Genomic DNA, 22,010 nt, shown 5'->3' on the forward strand with positions numbered 1-22,010 from the left:
GTGCACTCCACCCTTAACGTACCGTGTCTGGCGTGTCACTAAGTAGCATTGGATATTTATCGACCTTCTGTTTGTTTTTTTGAGGTAAAATTAACATGCAGTGAAATGCACAAGTCCTCAGGGCACCATTTGATGAATTTTGACAAACGCCTGTATCAGTATGGAAGAAATCTTAAGCTCAGTATAGAACATTTTCGAACCTGCTAGTTCCCTCATACGCCTCCCTGTTAATCCCCATACCCATAACCATGCCCAAAGGCAACCACTGTTCTGATTTTTTCCACTACAGATTAGCTTCAAACAACCAATTATTAAGAAATGCTTTTTTCTCCCCATTAAAAAAAAAAAAAAAAAAAAAAAAAGCTTTGGTTGGGTTTGGCAACGCGCATAGGTACCCTGCCTGAAGGTTGAACGAACAATCCATTTTCCGTTTTCACATCGGTCTAATTTTCTGAAGCTGTTCTTTCTGCTCTCCTGGTGGCTTGCTTACCCTTCTCCCTAATAATCCAACCACCTTCCAATTCCTTCCTCACAGTTCACGGGTAAGCTGAGGGAAGAGGAAACTGTCCTTAGAAGGTCAAGACAGCATTTCAGAAATAAATTCAACCAGCATTTATTAACGGCTTGCTTTGTGGCAGGTCCTGGGCTAGACACAGTAGATACCAAGATGAATAAAACATGAGGAACTCACAGTACGGGGACGCTGACAATGAGCCAATAACTGTTAGTCATTTACTATGTTCAGACAATACTTACCGAGTCTCCCCTGTGGGCCAGGCAGTGGGGATACAGCCCCGAACAAGAGAAACACGGTTCCTGCCCTCCAGAACTTTAGCCCAGAGTCCAAGGCAATCTTTCGTGATTGCAGGTGTGCCCAGCGTCCCAGATCGGAAGTGCAGGGTGTTGCAGGAGCTAAGGGCAGGCAGACAGAGCCTTCTAGGCCCTCCAGGAGGAGGCAGGCAGTCAGGAAATGCTTTCTTTAAGCCATTGCCTGTAAGCTAATACCTAAAGGACAAGCAGAAGCAAGCTAGGGGAAAGGGTTGTGCAGGAGTTTGAATAAGGTGTGTGGGAAGGGCACGGCCTGTTGCAAGTGTGGACGCAGAGCGCAGAGAGCAGGGAGGAAAGGGACGAAGGGAAGCTGGAGAAGGGGATGGGGTAGATCCAGGAGATTCGTCAGGAGAAGGTGTCCATATTCGACCTCTTGAGCCTGCATCATTCTCGCTGTTCACGCCCCAGATCAGTTATTGATTTATGGGACTCGCTTCTGCGTATGCTCTAGAATTGGCCGTACTGTTTGAGAAAGAAGCAATGCTAAGAGGAATCGCTAAAGAGTCCTGGAACCAAGCAATGATATGACGCAGTTTTAGTTTCATCAGACTTTTTAAAAGAAGTTGCTCTGTCGGGTCTGGAACCCTGAGAGCAAAGGTGAAAGGGACGGCAGAAATCCTTAGACCAAAGGCCTGAATTCCGCTTTCTCCTTCAGAGGCGGAGAATCCGCCCAGGGCACGCGGCAGCCGTAACCACACCTGTTAGCAGGCCTTGCCTGGGTGGGTAGTTCAGCAATTTAAAAATAACTGAATACGGCCAAATTCTTACCTTCGGATCACTTTGATTTTCTTGCATTATTTAATGCCTTCTAATAAAATTAAGTTCCCATAACAAAAATAATATTTCAGTGTAAAGATTGCCGTAAGGCTTTTAAAAAATCCCTTAAAATGCAATGTTTGATGCATCCCAGATGAGATTGTATAGGAGAAAAATCCACAGTGATTCAGCCGCTGCGTTGAATTGTGTGCTATTGCTGATAAAATCTCCATTACCTTTTTGTAAATTTAATTTTAATTACATCAGCCTAGTGGGCTCCATGCAGATATTTACTTTTAGTATAATGGATTTTTAAGGGAAAATGCTCCATGAAAGCACTGCGCGTTGAATATTTTATTTGAAAGCAGATGGCAGAAATATTTTTGTAACATTCAATATTGATACTCTGGGGAAAAACGGAGTGAAAACATCCTTTAATGGGTGATAAGGAACCCTTCACAACCTCTAGCCGTGAGTAGTAGTTAGAAGTTCACACTGGTGAGAATATTTTATTCATAAATACATTGGAGAGAGAGGGTAACTTTACAAAAACGTGGTTTTGCTGGGGTTTTTTCTGTGTAAAACTATATAAATGTGCGTCATGTGGTGTGATACGACTAAGCACACCCCTATAGTGACGAGACCCGGAAAACACAGCCCTAAATTTGTATGATCATGGTATTTAAACTTATCTAAAATCCTTTAACTGCTTTTGATTAGTTTAGAATAGAGAAGAATGTTCACTGATAGGCCTCCTCTGGGTTTTCTGAAGTCTGAATCTTTTTTTTTTTTTTTTTTTTAATGACCCTGTGGAACTTATTTCGTGGTGACTTTCCATAAGGAGCAGCTAAGAAGGATGTGGCCCAGGCCCCAATGTCCACATCACTCGTTGCCTTTTCATGAGATACCAAACTGAGGGACAGGTGCACAGCTTGGCGAAGACGCAGCTTCTTCCTTTTTCTCTCCGTTCCGGATAGTCCAGTGAAATGGAACGTGGTTTTGTCTAGGACAGAAATTTTTTGCTTAATTTGGTAGGTCTATTTTTAAGGATGTCGGGCCTGCTTCGTGATTGATCAGGGATGGGAATCCTTTGTTAAAATCAGACTCAGCCAAAACTTAGTCATGGAAAACTGGGATCATACAGGCCTTAAAGGTCCTGCAAAGTATGGAGTAGATGCTTCGGTCGCAGTGACCCTGTGACCTGCGTTCACATGCCTCCGGTAGCAGCAGTTCCATCTTTTAAAGCAGCCCATGCGACCTGGAAAGCTCTAACAAGTCCAATTTTTCTCTTGCTTTGGCTTCAGATGATCTCACTGAAACCTGTCTGCTGTCCCTTCCTCGGTTTCACAACAAAGGGAGATGTCACTGTGTGTCCCGTTCCTGATACCTTAGCTCTAATTTGGCTTGTCTTCTTTATGATGATTCCATCTTCATGCGTGTTACTGGTTAGCCACATAATCTGGCTCTTCTTGCTCTGCTCATGGCATCAATTATCTCTGCTGTGTTACCAGTAATTCCTGCAAACCTCATCTCCTACCCTTCCTTGGCTTTCATCAGATCCTGGATTTCCAAATGTCTCTAAGGCATTGCTAGGACAACCTTTCAAACCTATAACATCCTGAATTAAACAGGACCTTCCCTTCCAGGGAACGACTCCCCTACCCAGTGACCATAAATTCATCTTATTGTATTACCATTTTTCTAGTCTTCCTGGTTGAAAGTGTATTTTCGTCATGTTTCATTTTGATACATAGGCAGTCCCCATTATTCAAAGAGTTCATATTTGCAGATTTGCCCACTTACTAAAATTTATTTGTAACACCAACACCGATACTCACAGGGATCATTGTGGACATGTGCGGAGCAGTGAAAACGAAGTCACCCGCCGTGCCCTGCTCTCTACTGTGCCTGCTTGTTTCCGCTCTCCTGCTAGAAGCAAGTATTCTTTCCACAGTTTATTTAGTGCCACATTTTTCACATTTTTCTGTTTTTTTTCTGCTGCCTTTGCTGTGTAAAAGGGCCCCAAAGGACAGTGCTGATGGCTGGATAGTGTCCCTAAGTACAGGAGGCCTGTGAGGTGCCTTAGGGAGAACAACTGTGTGCTGGGTAAGCTTCCTGCAGACATGAGTTACAGTGCCGTTGGCTGGTGTTCATGGATCAGTGGTATTAAACAAGGGGTCTTTAAAGCGAACACACATAAAATAAGGTTTTGTATTGATCGGTTGATGAAAATCCTGGGACCAGCAGCTCCCGGGAACCTAACCCTGTATTTCTCTTAGGAGCAGTGCTTTGGTAGTCACTCATTCTGTGTTCATAGCAACTTCATAGAACGTAACTGCTGCAAATAACCAGAATCAGCCGACATCTTAGACTTCCAGAAAAGTTGCAAGAAGAGTAAAAACTTCTGGACACCCTTCACCTAGATTCCCAAGATGCTAATATTTTACGACGGTCGCTTTATCCCTCTCTCTGTATGTGTATATGTGTGTGTAAATACACACACATTAAATTCCAACATAGATGTATATCCTTTGCACCGAAATGCTTCAATGTGTATTTCCTAAAAGTAAGGATGTTGTCTTATATTAACATGAATTCAATATTATCTAATCTGTGGGTCTTATTAGGATTTACCAGTTGCCCCAATAATACCAGATCACATGCTGCATTCAGCTGTTTACATCTCTCTAGCCATCTTTAATTCAGTCCACTTCCTTAGTCCTCAGCATTAATGTTTTTAGGAGTATGTAATCATTTATTTTGTATCATGTCTTCAGCATGATTTAATGTTTCTTTATGACTAAATTTATATTGTGCTTTTTTTTGGCAGGAATATTACAAAAGTGAGTGTTCTCCCTCAGTATACCATATCAGGAAGAGTATGATGTTGATTTGTTCCATTGTAATGCTGATTGATTGCTTGGTTAAGGTGCTATCGGCCAGGTTTTTCCACTACAGAATTACTGTTTGTACCCAAACACCCCCAAGAATATAACTGTGGTTGAACAAACTTGGGTTGGTTGGCTCAAAACTAGCCTCTCAGTGGGGAGAGTACAGACCATGAGGAAATTCAGGACGTCTCGGTATTACCCTCAAAAGGTATTAAGAGGTGCTTCTTACCAGGTTTAGACTTATGTTCGATTACTTGAGGGATGTTTCAAGGAAGTGAGGTTTTACTCTAGAATAGGTGCTTTCAGAAACAGGTGGTTTTGTTCTTGGTTAATAATTTGTATCTAGGAGGCAAGAGAAATAGAGCAAAGCTAAACTTGTACTTGATAAAGAAGCAACAGTCATTCATGTCAGTAGGGAGAGGGGGAAAATTGGTCATTTTTTGTATTTGGACAGTTTTGTTTTTTTTTAACCTGTGTCCATATATGATTATGGGGTGGTTTTGTTTTTCTTTTCCTCCATCCTGGTCACAGAGTGACCTTGTCTGATATTGGTGTTAGGTGAAATTATTTACATTCACCATCAAACACCATCATCTAGCTGTGAGAGCCAGGTTAGCTCCCATTTAATAACAGCCAGGGACTGCTTTTTTTCTTATTACTCTTTTTCCCTTTGTGATTAACGTTAGCATTCCTACTGAACTAGGTAGGTAGGTAGGTAGATGGGTTGATGGGGTGGGTGAGTGAAAGTATGGGTGGATGGGAAGGGAGAGAGTGCTTACCACAGAGGGGTAATTGATAAATGTAAAAGATGATGGAAATAGAAAATCATTATTTGGCAACTCTAACAGTTTATTGAGGCGGGATCTTCAATGGATGCTCTGACCGGTGGGTGAAAGTTTGAGGAGCAATAGGACATTTATATAGTCTCAAAGTATTTCCCCACAGATACTTACCAATTACAAGGGAAAGATAATTAGTGTGTAAAGTAGAAAAAATTTTAATCCCTCCGGTATGATGAAGACGGTGGTGCAGCCGGCTTTTACTGAGAAGCTGGACACTGGTTGAATCGTGATGCAGTAGACAGTACGGACATTCTCGGAGGTTCATGAAGTCTGTGAACTAGCTCGAGGGCACGCACTTTGTTTAACCAAGCCAGTATCCAGACCCGGGATTTTCCTTCAAGAACAGCCATATGCTGTCTCCTTCCTCTAGCTGGCACTCTTTCTTTTCCTCCGGTAATCAAGGTGTAAAATCTCTTCACCTCCTCCATGGGTTACTGTTTCTGTTTCCAGTAGTCCTCCCAATTCCAGGTTCTTCCTTGTCACATCTGCCATACCGATTGTTTCCTTTTGTTCTTTTCCATCAGATCGCGTTTGCCACGTCATCACCCTGTCCCTCCATCCAGTCCAGACCCTTCGGTAACTTGGCCTCAGTGCCTTAACTTGTTTTCCCTGTTCCATTCGGAAGTTTTGTTCCCTGACCCCCACCCCCTTCTGTGATAAGCTCTGGGTCTTTTTCTCCATTAGGAAAGCTCTCTTTTCTATCCTATTCTTTCTGAATTCTACTTATTTTCAAGTCATAGCTTCCCCTAAAGGCTTCAGCAACTTGGGTCTTAATGTCTGGCTCACGTCTAGAATATGCCCTGTTCAGTTTAACGTGGAATCAGCTGCAGGTACCTCAGTTTTGATTCTGTCTAAAATGCAAGTTCCTTTGCGCTGGGGACCATGCGGTCCCTGACACCCAGCAGAGTGCCAGGCGCATGGTGGAGTCGGGCAAACAGAGAACAGGCTGGTGGATGCATTCCTCTACGCAGACACGTCAGCAGGTGCAGGTAGACCTGTCCGTGGAGAACCAGCTGCATTTTGGACATGGTAGGAAAGGCGTTTTTCTCATAGCTGACTGGAATGTATAATAAATTGCTTTTGTTCTATATGTTTCTCTGTGTGTATTATTTTCTTTCCCATTTGATTATGAGAAAGAATTGCTGTTACATTCCCCAATTCCCAGCACACAGAAGCACCTCAAAAGATCTGTAACTAGGGGCACCTGGGTGGCTCAGCTAAGCATCTGCCTTCGGCTCAGGTCATGATCCCGGACACCTAGGATTGAGTCCCGACTAGGGCTCCCTGCTCAGCGGGGAGCCTGCTTCTCCCTCTCCTCCTTCCCCCACTTGTACTCTCTCTCAGATAAATAAATCTTTTAAAAAATATTTGTAAGTAATAGACTAATTATAACCCCTGTACATTGTACTGTAGCAAATGGTACCGCCTAATGTGCCTCAAATGCATCATGTCTTTTTAAGCTTTCCTCATTTGCTCATGCTGCTCCCTCTTCTAGAAGATATCTCTCCTTTCTACCTGGGATAGTCTTGTCTATATTTCAAGTCCTAATGCAGTGGTCATCTACTGTAGTAAACGGTCCCTGATAATCAGAAAAAAATGATCCCTCTGTCCTTGCTTCAGTAGCATTTTGCTTGTACCTGTAGTCTGGAACTTACTGTGCATTATCGGGAATCCCATTCTTAACAGACTGTCTGGATCCAATGTATTGTGAGTGCTGAGAGCAGGGCTGTGCCTTGTGTCTTTTCTTTTAAAGGAAACAACATAGCAATAAATTTTAATGTGGCAAGCCCTTATTGAGAACTGCATGTGAGTGAAATCATTCTAGTGGAGTGTGAAATTCAAATTATATATTATTTGAATGAGTAGATCTGAGATGCCACATATAGTTCTTACTGAACATTTTTAAATAGACTTTGGCATGAAATGAAGAGAATAATTAGAGATGAGTTATGCCAATTTGAAGAAATTTTTTTTAAATTACAAAGAAACTGACAACTCCGAACTCATCAATTTTGTAGTAACTTCCTTTTCTATGAATCATTTTGTAACAAACATGAACTGTTTTTGAAAAGAAAAAAACCTTGTTTTGTTACAGTAAATCACAAAGAAGTATTTAAGTTTCTTCAACAACATGGACAGCTATAACATTAATACTTAGTTTAATGGCTTTCCTTGAAATTTTAACAAGCAGTCTAAACAAAGAATAGAGATTCTCAGAAAACAGGGAATGAAGAAGGTTTGAATTCTCCCCATCCCTGATTTACATGCTAGTTTTGTCTAAGATTGTAATTCTTTTTAAACCCCATAAATTAAACATTATTTTATGCAACTAATTTTTTTGAGTTTAGTTACATATTTACCAGTTTCTTTGTACACCAACATTTTTTGCATCTCAAACTTGACATTTGGGACAATTTTTTTTTTCTGTCTCTGAAATACATTCTTTCAAATTTCCTTCTAAAGGAAGATGGCAGGAAATACCCTTTTATTATGTGGTAGGTAATCGGTCTTTTTTCTCTGGCCGTTTTTAAGATCTTCTCTCACTTTCAGTGTTCTTCATTTTCGCTATGAAATGAAATCCTTTATACTTATCATGTCTGCAATTTGTTGGCCTTCCTGAGGACTGGTATCTTCCAGCAGATCTGGGAAATGACTAGCCACTCTTCTTTGCAAGTACTGCCTCTCCTTGATCTCTCTTGTCTGTCCTGGGACTTGAGAGACATATGTTACGGTGTTTCATCCTTATCTGCTAAGGACTCATATTTTTCTTTTCTTTCTCTCTCTCTGTACTGTATGCTGGATGATTTATTCATACTTTTCTGTCCATTTCTCTTTCTTCAGCTGTTTATTCCATTAAGTTTTAATTTAAATATTTTTCATTTCTAAAGGTAGTGTTAGATTCTTTTTTGAATCCTCTTTTACAGTTTTTCTTGGTTTCTTACTCCTGTTGTTTTACTCAATGCCTACTATATCCCTTTAAATATATCAAGTACTGGTTTTGTATTCCAGATAGTTCTGTAGTCCAGTGTGGAGCTGATTCGGCTGGATTGTTTGTTTCAACTCATGGTGCTTGTTTCCTTGTGTTTTTATTGATTTCATTTGTTTGCCTGTGTGTTGACAGGAAGTACGGGGGTGCTTAATATTCCTTGGAATGTTTACTTTTCTGGAATTCATTAAGGCATCATGAGAAAGTATGTTTCTCAGGCACCAGGGATCAATACCAAAATGGAACCATTTAAAAATAATTTACAGACTTGAGATTTGTTAGACCGTAAATAAGATGAATTTGCACTACTAACCTGCAAGATGCCCAGCTTGTGATTATTCACATCAAGGAGATTGTTTTCTCTTCTTCCTTATGCAGATATGAAGGTCACAATTTTTCTTGCTGATGAATATTTATTTTTGATTCACCCTCACATTGGAGATCTAGCTCAGTGGGATCATGACCTTTTTCCCGGTAGGCCCATCACTTTGAGTGGGGCTCTGTGCTTTGTCTCCAGCCTACCATACACCCACGTAAGACAAAAGCAATATTGGAAGACACTAGGATTTACTAGAAAATAACTAAAAGCTGGCCTCAGGAATCCCTTCTTAGATTCACTGTGCCTAGGACCTCTGTGCATTGCTTAGTGTTTTCCAACTGTGTGACACACATAAAAAGATACATTTTAAAATACTTTGTTACATTTTAGTTGTATTTAGTTTAGTTTAGTGTGTTTCACTCTTTCAGTATGAAAAATTATAAATTTTTAAAAAATGGTTTAATAGTTGATCCCCAAATTGTGTGATAAAGTAACTCCAAACATTTATTGAGCATTTACCACATGCTAGGTGGTGTTTAAGTACTTCAGCACCTCATAAGGCTGATATTAGTCCTGTTGATTGCATGGACAAGTGAAAAATAAATGGAAACCCAGCAAGATTTAGTAATTTGCCTGAGATCACACGGCTGGTAGGTGAAGGAGCTGGGATTCAGACATGGGAGGTTTGGTTCAAGAGCTACGCTCGGTCCCTCCATTGTCTTCTCTCTTTGGTAACCAGTTGCTGTAGCCAACAGAGCAGGTGATCAGCAGCATTAACTAAGGTGTACTTCATTTAAATAATGGTACTCAAAAATATAGTTGCAAACTGTGCTGGGATTTTGATAGGGATTGTTTTGGATCTGCAGAACAATTTGGAGACTCTCAGACTTTAACTGGTAAGGATTGCCATTCTAACAATACTGAGTCTTCCAATCCATGAAGACGAAATGCCTCTCCATTTAGGTCTTTCTCTTAGCAAGGTTTTATAGTTTACAATGTATGTCTTCCATTTCTTTTTTTACATTTTTTTTCAGTGTTTTTTATTTTAATACTATTGTAAATGCAGTTTTTATATTTCATTTTTGGATTGTTGTGAGTATAAAATATTGATTTTGTATGGAATATCCAGCAACTTTGCTGAACTCATTTATTAGTTTTTGGTTTTTTTTCTCTGAATTCCTCAGGATTTTTGACATTCAAGATCTTGTCATCTGAGAATAAAGATGGTTATATTTGTGTTTTTTCTAATCTAGATGCTTTTCTTTTTTTCTTTCGTTTTTTCCCCCACTGCACTGAGTAGAACCTCCAGGAAAATGTTGAATAGATCTGATCTGACAAAGTGTTCATAGGAAACCATTCAGTCTCTACCACAAGAAGCATGGTGCTGCTGTAGGGTTTTGGGTAGATGCCCTTTATCAGAACGAGAAAGTTCCTTTCTGTTCCTGCGGCCAAGTTTTTGTCCTGAATGGGTATTAGATTTTTTAGGTGATTTGTTCTGCATCTATGGAGAGATCATATGGTCATGTGTCCTCTCTTTATGTGGCATATTACATTAACGATTTTCAAACATTAAAGCTAACTGCTCCTTCTTGTACAAACCCCAGTTGGTCATGTTGTATATAATCCGGGACTCAGTTTGCTAGTATTTTGATAAGGATTTGTACATTTATATTCATGAGGGTTATATTATTGGTCTGTAGCCTTTGTTGTGTGTGTGTGTGTGTGTGTGTGTGTGTGTGTGTGTGTGAGAGAGTTTTCTTTTGATGTCTTTGGCTTTAGGTTTAGGATAATAATAGACTTGAAGAAGTTGAAAAATCTTCCTCCTCTGTTTTCTGAAAGTGTTTGCAAAGGATTATTTCTTTAACGATTTATTTATTTTTGAGGGAGAGAGATGAGGGGGAGGGGCAGGCAGAGAGAATCTTTCAAACAGACTCCCTGCTGAGCATGCAGCCCAATGTGGGGCTTGTTGAGGGCTTGATCCCACCACCCATAAGATCATGACCTGAGCCGAACCCAAGAGTCGGAAGCTTAACCAGCTGAGCCACCCAGGTGCCTTAGATTATTTCTTCTTTAAATATTGATATAATTTACCAGTTGAACACTCTGGAATGCTGATTTTCTTTGTGAGAAGATTTTTATTTTAACTAATTCAAAAAAATTTTTTTTACTTGTTATAAATCTTGTTAGATTTTCCTTTTCTTCTGAGTTCCAATGATTTCTGTGTTTCTGGAATTTGTTCTTTCCATCTAAGTTTCTGAATTCATTAGAAACAAAGTTATTATTCATAATATACCCTTATAACTTTTTAAACTTTAATAGTGTCAGTACGCTATATGGCTTCTCCTTCATTCCTGATTTGATAATTTGCCTTTTTTTTTCTTGGTCAACCTAGCTGAAAGTTCATAAATATCATTGATCTTTCAAAGAACCAACTTTTGACTTTACTGATTCTCTGGCTTCTTCTTGTTGTTGTTTTCTGCTTTCTCTTTCATTGATTTTTTTCCTTCTCTTTGCTTTGGGTTGAGTTTGCTCTTCTTTTTCTGGTTAAGGTGGAACCCTGAGTTATTGATTTAAGACCCTTCGTTTTTATGAGCCTGCTTCTTCCTCTCCCACTCCCCCTGCTTGTGTTCCCTCTCTCGCTGGCTGTCTCTACTCTGTCAAATAAATAAATAAAATCTTTAAAAAAAAAAAAGACCCTTCATTTTTGTTATAGGTGTTTAAAGATAGAAATTTCTTTTTAACCTTTGCTTTAGTTACATTTCGTAACTGTTAACGTGTTTTCATTCACTTCAAGATATCTGTTTCTCTTTTTGCATTGTTCTTTGATGTACATGCGTTATTTACAAGTGTGTTGTTCAATTTCCAAATGTCTGGGGATTTCCCTGAAGTCTTTGTTATTGATTTCTGATTTAATTCTATTATGGTTGTAGATCATCTTGTTAGGGTTTTAGTACTGTTTAATTTACAAGACTGCTTGTAGTTTAGTATATGACCTATCATGGGAGCCCTAGAAAAAAATGTGTGTTTTGCTGTCTTTCGGTGGATAGTTCTACAAATGTCAAGTTATTTGATAGTGTTGTTTAAGTTTTCTATATCGTTGTTGATTTTCTGTTTAGTAATTTTATCAGTTTTTGAGAATACACTATAAAAATCAACAGCTGATGCTAGAATGTTTCTCTTTTTACTTCTGTCCATTTTTGCTTTATAAATTTTAGGGCTCTGTTTATGAGTATGTATACATTTAAAATTGTTATGTCATGGCTCTTTTTATCTAATATTATTTCTTGTCTTACAATCTGTTTTGTCTGTTCTTATATATTCAGTCTGCTTTTGGTTACTCTTTGCATGTTATTTTTTTTCTATCCTTTTACTTTCAACCTGTTGATGTTTTTAAACCTAAGGTGTGTCACTTGTAGATAGTATATAAGTGGATATGGTTTCATTATCCAGCCTGTCTTTTGAGTGTTTATTCTTATTTAAAGTTATCATTGATATGCTTGGATTTACTTCAGACCTTTTGCTATTTGTTTTCTATATATCTCATGTCATTTTTCTTCATCTGTTCCCATTCAACTCTTCTTTGTTAAATATTTTAGTGTATCATTTTAATTCCTTTGTTGTGCTTTGTTTTTATTTAGGTTTTTTTTTTTTTTTAGTGCTCTAGGGATTACAAAATCTATGTTAATTTATTATACTTTAGATGAATCTAACTTAATAAGTCCATAAATACTTTGTACCACTATAGCTCCATTTTTTTCCTTCCTCCCTTTTGTTATTGCCATGTGGTATGTGTGTTTGTTTGTTCAAACCCAACAATGCAATGTTCTATTATTGCTTTATTATATAGTCTTATGTTTTGTAAAGACATATATGAAAGAGGCAACCTACTAAATAGAAGATATTTGCTAATGACATATCTGATAGAGTTTCCAAAGTATATAAAGAACTGATACAACTCAATACCCAAAAAAACAAATAATTTAATTAAAACATGGGAAGAAGGGGTGCCTGTGTGGCTCGGTTGGTTAAGCATCTGCCTTCAGCTCAGGTCATGGTCCCAGGGTCCTGGGATTGAACCCTGCATCAGGCTCCCTACCTTTCAGTGGGAAGTCTGCTTCTCCCTCGCCCTCTGCTGTTCCCCCTGCTTGTGCTCTCTCTCTCTCTGTTCCTCTCCTTGTCAAATAAATAAAAGCCTTTTAAAAATAAATAAAAATTAAAAATGGGCAGAAGACATGAACAGATATTTTTCCAAAGAAGACATCCAGATGCCCAACAGGCACATGAAAAGATGCTCAACATCACTCATCATCAGGGAAATGCAATCAAAACCACAATGAGTTACTACTTCACACTAGTCAGAATGGCTAAAATCAAAAACATAAGAAACAAGTGTTAGCGAGGATATGGAGAAAAAGGAATCTTCTTGCAATGTTGGTGGAAATGCAAAGTTGGGCAGCCACTATGGAAAACAGTATGGAGGTTCCTTAAATGATTAAAAATAGAACTACCTTACAATCCAGTAATCTTACTACTGGGTATTTACCCAAAAAACCAGGAAAACACTAATTCAAAAGGATACATGCACTCCTATGTTTATTGCAGCTTTATTTACAATAGCCAAAATATGGAAGCAACCCAAGTGTTCATCAATTGATGAATGGATAAAGAATATGTGGGGGGGGTGTGTGTGTGTGTATACATATATAATGGAATATTATTCACCCATAAAAAAGAATGGAATCTTACCATTTGCAACAACATAGATGGAGCTAGAGAGTATAACGCTAAGCAGAATAAGTCAGTCAGAGAAAGACAAACATTATATTACCTCATTCATATGTGGAATTTAAGAAACAAAACAAGCAAAGGAAGAGAGAGAGAGAAACCAAGAAACAGACTTTTTTTTTTTTAAGATTTTATTTATTTATGTGACAGACAGCCAGCGAGAGAGGGAACACAGCAGGGGAGTGGGAGAGGAAGAAGCAGGCTCCCAGCGGAGGAGCCCAATGTGGGACTCGATCCCGGAACACCGGGATCACACCCTGAGCCGAAGGCAGACGCTTAACGACTGCGCTACCCAGGCGCCCCAAGAAACAGACTCTTAACTATAGAGAATAAACTAAACTGATGGTCACCAGAAGGAAGGTGGATGGGTGAAATAGGGCATGGGGATTCAATAATATAGTTATCATGATTAAAAAAAATGAAATGATTAAAAAAATGTTCAAGTGTATAAAATAATACAGAAAAAATATATAATTATGTGATCTTTTTTTACATACTTACAAATTTACCTTTTCCAGTGCTTTTCATTCTTTGTATAGATTTGTTAGCGTCTGATGTTATTTCTTTTCAATTTGAAGGAATTTCTTTAGTAAATTCTTAATGTACATCTGCTAGCCTCAGCTTTTCTTAATCTTTTTAAATTCAGTAATGTTCTTATTTCATCCTCTTTTCTCAATTTTATTGAGGTATTATTGACAAGAATAAATTGTGTATATTTACGGTGTACAACTTGATGTTCTGATACACATCATGAAATAAGCACCACAATCAAGCCAATTAATATTTTGTTACCTCACATAATTAACATTTTTCCCCCTTTTTTTGGTGGTGATTATACTTAAGATCCACCCTCTTGGCAAATTTAAAGCCTACAATACAGCATCGTTAACTATATCCACATCTCTATACATTAGATCTCCAGAACTTGCTCATCTTGCCAAAATGCAACTTTATGCCCTTTGACCAGCGCCTCCCCGGTTCCCTCCCCGGTTCCCCCTTCAGCCCCTGGCACCCACCATTTTACACTCTACTACTATTAGTTTGACTGTATTAGATTTTACCTGTAAGGGAAATCCTATAGTAATTGTCTTTCTGTGCCTGATTTATTTCACTTAACATCCTGTCCTCCAGGTCCTTTTTTTTTTTTAACATAATTTTGTTGAATATAGAATTCTTGGTTGACATTTTTCCCCCCAGTATTTGAGTATGTTGTTCCATTGCCTTCTGGATTCCATGCCTTCTCATGAGATGTCAGCCCTTAATTGTAGTGTTTTCCTGTGTGTGGTGAGTCATTTTTTTCTTGCTACTTTCAAGATTTTCTCTTTATCTTTGGTTTCAACCATTTGCTTGATGTCTTACTGTGGATCTCCTAGTCATTATCCAATTTGGGTTCTTTGAAGGATGTGTAGATTAATGTTTTCCATTAAATTTGGGGCATTTGAACAATTATTTCTTCAAAATTATTTTCCTCCTTTCTCTCACTCCCGGTCCTTCTGAGACTCCCTTTACCTACATACCACTACAGTTGATGTTGTCCCACAGGTTTCTGTTCTTTGTTCTTTAAACATGGCTACCTGAACTCTCTTGAATATGTATTTATAATAGCTGTTTTGAGGTTGTTTTTGTCAACTAAATCTCACATAGGAACCCACTCAAACAATTTCTATTGACTACTTATTTCTCCTCAATAGGTGTCACATTTTTTTCTTTATATATATCAACATTTTTTGTTGAAAAGCGGACATTTTAAGTAATACATTATAACAAATCTAGATTCTGATTTTTACCTTGGAGTGCTTTTTTAAAATTTGTTTGCATTTTTTTTGGTTTGTTTAGTAACTTGCCTGGACTGAGTTTATGGAATCTGTTCCCCACAGTGCAGGCTGCTGATGTCTCTCCCCAGTTATTTGACGGTGATGGTGACAGTGACGATGACGCTGATAGTCTTGGTTTCCCAGGGGTCACCCACTTTTCTGCATAGATCAGTGTCAGTCAATGATTTGTCAAGAGTTTCTTCTCAAGTGCCTCAAGCCTGTAGGGCTTCTCTTCCCTGCCAGTTGCCTGTGTGGGTTGGGGAACACATGCAAAGTTTAGCCAGTGTTTACGTCTGTCCCAACTTTTACTTGCCACTGGATCATCTCATGTTTCCACTCGCCACATACACAGACTCAAAGTCAGCCACGGATACATGTTTCGCTTTCAGTCTCTCTTGTGTTTGTGGGTAGCCTTCCCATCAGCCGGAAATTTGCAGAGAGCTTAACAAGGCCCTCCGAAACTATTTATTTCCTTTATCTCCTTTTTAAATTTGGACAAAGCTGTACGCTGGCTGAGCTGCTGGACTACCCCTCATTGGTCGCCCTCTGAGACCACGACTGCTACTAACAACACTGCTGGGCATGGAGTGTTCCCATGCTTAGCTTCAAATCAAGCAAGTCCTCTCTGATGTTCACAGCTTGGCCTTCTCAGACATGAGAAGGAGTGTGGAGGTTAAAGGGGGTAGAAGAATCCCATAGACTCTCTTGTGCCTACCCAGAGTTCAGTTGTTTTTCATGAACAGTCACTACTCAATTTGCTTTATGCCTTTGGTCTTTGGTTGATTTACAGAGAATTAAAATGCTTGCTTTGACAATTTTGTTGAATTTTATTGCTTATTGGGAAGAGGATCTAATGAATTCCCACCATACCAAACTCTGTCATGTATTTTATAACATTGCCCCAGATTCACACATGACAACTAATGCTGGCAACATAGTCAATTACTACTTGAAAATGACACTGTATTTTGATTTGTGTTAGCTTTGTGGAGACAAATTCTTTAGCTGGCTTTAATTAATGTTTTCATTATAAATAGCATCTATTTGTTCATTCATTTGTTGACTATGTGTTGAGGTCTGCTTTAATTTCCATGATGTAAAGATGAATGAGAAAGTCCCTGAATTTCATGAATTCATAAGTCTAATGGGGGCAGAGAAACTAAAAATTATAAATTATAATAAGTATAATAGATGATGTTATGTAGAGGTGAGCACAGTGCTGTGGGATGAGCTGGAGAGAGCATGCTTGTCTCTGACTAGTAAGATTTCACTAAGTGTGTTACTTTTGACTGGGGCTCATCAGGGTTGACGTCTGCCAAGCAAAGGGATGCTGTAAGTAGGGCATTCTGAGCCTGGAAAGCAGTATGTGTAAGGACAAGGTTCGGGTTCCAGTAACATCTGAAAAAGTACCCAGGAGGGTGTATGGCAGAGAGCAGTAGAAGATGGAACTTCGCTAGAAAACACATTTACATCTGCGGAACACTCTGGTCCTTATCTTCTGGGCCACCAGATGCCAGCTAAGGCCTTTATTGATCAGATTAGTTACTGCTTTTATTTTGTCTTGGATTTCCCTCCAGCAGCTCTGTGGAGTATAAGACTGCATTGAGGAAGGACAGATAACAGGTCAGTCAAATAAACTTTTGGACCCTCTGGGTTTAGAGATGGTGAGTGCAAAACTAGAGAGTGGGCAAATTCAAAAGATGTTCGTGATAAAATTGACAGGATTTGGTGATATTGATGTAAGGAAGGGTCCGTGTGGCTGGTTGGGCACAGAGGGCCTAGAAGGTATGGAGAGGAGACAGCCTCTGGGAAGCCGCCAAACAAGAAATCAACCCAAACAGAAACAACAAAAACCAGATGGGATATCCAGATGAATCATTGGCTAACAGGCCAGGTGAATGAAGAGGGAGCAGCCAGGCAGGACCTGGGAGAACCGGCTGGAACAGCAGTTGTAGCAGAGGATGTGTGCAGGATCTAAATGAATTTTCTGAGCCGCCTAGAGGAAGGTGACTTAATCTCACGCCCCTGGCCTTAAGTTTCAGTGAGGCAGGGGCAGTAAGAAGTCCCAGTGCAGCATGGTCATTTTAGCACTTTTAATAAAAATTTGGAATTAATCTAAAGCCTTCGTGAAGTGGGATAATGGTATTAAGAATTCTCCCTCAGAACCCTCTTACACTGTTGGTGGGAGTGCAAGCTGGTACAGCCACTCTGGAAAACAGTATGGAGGTCCCTCAAGAAGTTAAAAATAGAGCTACCCTACGACCCAGCAATTGCACTACTGGGAATTTACCCAGTGATCTGAAGGGGCACCTGCACCCCAGTGCTCATAGCAGCAGTGTTCACAATAGCCAAACTGTGGAAGGAGGCAAGATGGTCCTTCAATGAATGGATAAAGAAGATGTGGTTCATATATATAATGCAATATTACTCAGCCATCAGAAAGGATGAATACTTAGCATTTACATGGCTGTGGATGGAACTGGAGGGTATTATGCTGAGCAAAATAAGGCAGTCAGAGAAAGACAATTATATGGTTTCACTCATATGTGGAACATAAGAGATAGCACAGAGGATCATAGGGGAAGGGGGGACTGAATGGGAAGAAATCCGAGAGGGAGATAAACCATGATAGACTCTTGACTCTGGGAAACAAACTGAGGGTTGCAGAAGGGGAGGGGGGGGATGGGGCAACTAGGTGACGGCATTAGGGAGGGCACGTGATGTGATGAGCACTGGGTGTTATACGCAACTAATGAATCATTGAACACTACATCAGAAACTAATGTCGTATTATATGTTGGCTAATTGAATTTAAAAAAAAAGAATGCTCCCTCGACTAAGGCTCTTCCTGTGAGTAACTCAGACACTGCACAGAGACTAGTCATTAACTCTGAAATCATTGAGGAATTATTTAGAATGCAACTCCTTAAAAACCCAATAGCACTGCCCAAGTTTTAATGCATCTTCTCAAAGGGATAAGGAACTGGGCAGATACAAATGGATGTGATGACTGTGTAGAAAGGGTCAATGATGACATACCTTGCCTCTGATCTACGCTTTTGTAAGAGGTCCCTTTTTCTGTGTGACATTCTGTAACTTAATTTTTCCTGTTTATGACATTCTGATGTTATTTAATTGCCAACCATCCGGATTTGCTGTTAGTATGAATCAGGTTTTTTAATATAATTAAGCCAGCTTATCTGTCACCCATTATAATTAATCCATTCTATCTTAATTACTTTTCCATTTCCAGAGCCAATCATCACATATTAATACAAATACTGGAAAATCTGAGTCATTTTTGTAACGTAAGTAATAACACAGAACGTCTGTCAGATATGTGCATACGCTTCCTTCACACTTTGGGAAGGTTCAACATAATTGGGTAAAAAGTGTTAGTGTTCTGCCAGAAACACAGAAACCAAAAAAGAAATCAGTATTTCGGTTTTCATTCACTTACTTCATGCAACCATCTTTCTAAACTTCAATGTTTATTTCCCAGAATTTCCCATAGTCTTGATTCTGTATCCATCCAAGGACAGATTGTAATGTAGCAAGCCCTTCTGTTTCTGGAAGGGAAGCATTGCCTGTCAGCTCACTTTGGTCACTGGTGCATGTGTGGGGTTTTTTCATTCACTCATTTCTTAATTGAGCACGACTCTGATCCCTGGGAATATAGCAGTGAATGAGACAGAAGGAAGTTGTGACCCTTTTTGAGCTCACGTTGTAGTGGGGGAGACCGATGGTAAACGCATAGCAACAGTAGTGATGAGTAATGTGCCAAGGATTTGAAAGGCAATGGGACAGAGTCCGTTCTGTAGATGGAGGGCTCCAAGGGGTGTCTCTGAGGAGTTGGCCCTAAAGCTGACACCTGAATGACAAGAGATGCCATGAGACGATCACAAGCATTACAGGTGGAAGTCCTAGCTAGAGTAAAGGCCATGAGTAGGCATGTAACGTAAGTAGTGGTAAGAGATCACTTTGGGAGAGGGAGAACATTCCAGATAAGGAGTGTGGATTTCATTCCAAGTGCCATGCAGAGCTGTTGGAGGGCTTTCTGTGATCTGATCTGCATTTGTAAAAGATCGGTCTGGCTTCTCTATGGAGAACGGATTAAAGGGAGTAAGAATGGGAACAGGGAGGTAGAGTCCAGATTGAGAGGCGAGTTCGGCATCCCTTAAGTATTCCATGAAATTATCCTATGCGTTGTTTTCAAGATTGATTCTTTGCACCGTTGCAGTTTTCCTATGGTTAGAGTAAACTGTGGAGTACTCCAGATTCAAATGGCTCTCTAGATTGAATCCAGTTTCTCCAATTTAGAGGTCCTATAACTTCAGGCAAGTCTCTTAACCCCTCTGTGTATCAGTTTCCTCTTAGAAAAACAATGGAGTAGTGGGGCACCTGGGTGCCTCAGTCAATTAAGCGTCTGACTTTTGATTTCAGCTTGGGTCATGATCTCAGGGTCATAGGATTGAGCCCCGTGTCAGGCTCTGCACTCAGCACAGAATCTCCTGGAGATTCTCTCCCTCTCCCGCTGCTCCTCACTCAGCTTGCACGCTCTCTCTGTAAATAAATAAAATATTTTTTTAAAAGGTAATTTTACCTATTCATAGAGTTGTCAGAAGTGACTAAGAAAATACACATAGAAATACTTAGTACATGACTATAGTAAGCACTCACTAAATATTAGACTATATTTCTATCTTATCATACTCGGCCACATTCAGATGGCAATACCTAGTAATGAGTTACAATTCACATTTTTAAGAAATAAAAAAATTGTTCATGTGTTATTTTGATACTATTTTAGCATATCTTAATCCTGTTTATTTAATTATATAATAATATAATCACATTTATTATATTATGCATATTATTCCCAACTTCCACATCTGGTAGTATTTTTTTTATTTTTAAAGTGACTTCTGTTATTTGTCTTAAACTCCTGTAGCCTTCTAGAGAGATCGATTGAATATTAATCAGCTTTATTGTGAAGTTAATGTTTTTAGCCCTTAAAATGGGATGGAGGGTGGGCCACAGAAGCTGAGATTATATAGATGGGGTCAAGACTGAGTAGACTGCCTCCCCAGGGCAGTGACAACACATGTGCGCTGCTCAAATGCACCACACCTCTGTTGGGTGCTCCTGCTTTGGACTTCGGGTCCGTGTTCGATCTATGGCTAGAAAAGACCCTATCCATTTGGACCATGGGGTAATCTAGAAGCTTGTATTGAGTCTTTGGTTTCCCTATAAACACTGGTTTCTGTCACTCTGTCAGGCTGCAGCTGCATTTCAGACTCTTGAGATTGGTTATTTCCATCTCAAAACAGTCTTGAGAACAGTAGGAAAGTAGAGTAGGTCAGCACAGCATATGGTTGGATTTGCATGGACAGATGAACTTGAGAATAATAAGGGAAGTCTTTGAAACTGGTTTTTACTTATAAATGTGGTATGCAAATATTTCGTAGTTACGGCTGGGATTGAAGTCCATTTAGCAAATGGTATTTTTCATGAGATAAGACATGAACCTGATTTTTAAAATCGCTGTCCTCCTCTTTCACTGAAGTTAGCTGGGCAAGGAACAGCCTCTCTCTGCTGCACGCATCCCCCAGCACAGGGGGCTTCAGAAGTCCCTTCCTGCACAAAACAGTCAACATTAAATACGTGTTCTGGGGTTCTTCTGGTTTCGCGTTCTCTGTTTCTTCTTGTGTTTTTATTAAGGACACGAATAGTTAAAAATGCTTTTTGAATTTTTTACGTGGTGTAACACATGGGAAACCATTACCCTCTTGGCTACAACAGGCAGTCCCTACGCCCAAGGTGGCAGGATTTAGTCTGCTAAACTGCTGGCTGGTCACATCTACCAGGTGTGGGATCTACCAGGTTAGAAGTTGGCTCCCACAATTTGTCTTTCCTAACTATTGTACTGGTTGCATGGATACTGTACTGAATTTTGTAGAAGTCAAATTATTTCTAAATACTATAGAAATGGTGATAGAGATTGGATAGTATTTGGAATCAGTAACTAAATTAATGTGCGTGTGTGATATGTGTGTGATTTTGTAACTTTTACACGTAATGGGGCTAAAACACCTGATAGCCGATAGCCCTATGGTTTTCTCTGCTGCCTCTTCCAAAGGCAGCATGGTCCGGCTACTTACGAGATTCATGTGAGCGTCCGTGTGGGCACAAAGGCTCAAACGTGAATTCCCAGCTCTGCCAACACACACGGAACTGACCGGTGGGGCTCCCCATCCATCCTGCAGGCTCTTAAGGCACGTCTGGGAGAGGGGTCTCTGCTCCCCTTGCTCTGCTAGGAGCAGGTCTCCTCCCCCGGTAGTCAGATATCCCTTCATTTCACAGTCGGCACCCAACTGGATTATCTTAATGTTAATATGAATTTGTAAACTTACATTTTTCCCCAGAAATGCCTATGTGTGGACATAACTCCCTTTCTATGTGTTTGTTTTTCTATCACAGACACGGGAGCAGAAAGACAGGCACTAAGAGAAAATGTGTATCCTAAATTGAGAGAATTCTGCAGAGAAAACTATGGATTAGAATTTCAGGTAATTGATATTAATTTCATTTTTAATTATGGCAGCTGAATAACGTTTGTGCTCGCTTATTGTCACAACTTCAGTGTTATAAAAACACATTTTAAGCTCTGAACATTTTTATTTCTTTAAGCATGGGTAAAAAGGAACACTGGGAAATGGAAATAAAATATTTAGTCATTTTTGAGGCTAACTGGGTGGCTCAGTCAGTTAAGCATCTGCCTTTGGCTCA

The 22,010-nt window shown here is 39.5% G+C and overlaps 1 protein-coding gene across 1 annotated transcript in view; it reads left to right on the forward strand.

Moving 5' to 3' along the window:
* The window catches only part of NWD2 (NACHT and WD repeat domain containing 2), a 173,165-nt gene that overhangs the window by 44,358 nt on the left and 106,797 nt on the right, over nt 1-22,010 (forward strand). Inside the window, exon 2 of the mRNA XM_026508709.4 lies at nt 21,702-21,790. Coding sequence (XP_026364494.2) covers nt 21,702-21,790 — 89 coding nt within the window. The remainder of the gene's footprint in view (nt 1-21,701; nt 21,791-22,010) is intronic.

Source organism: Ursus arctos, unplaced genomic scaffold (genome assembly GCF_023065955.2).
Source record: "Ursus arctos isolate Adak ecotype North America unplaced genomic scaffold, UrsArc2.0 scaffold_9, whole genome shotgun sequence".
NCBI classification, from domain to species: Eukaryota; Metazoa; Chordata; class Mammalia; order Carnivora; family Ursidae; genus Ursus; species Ursus arctos.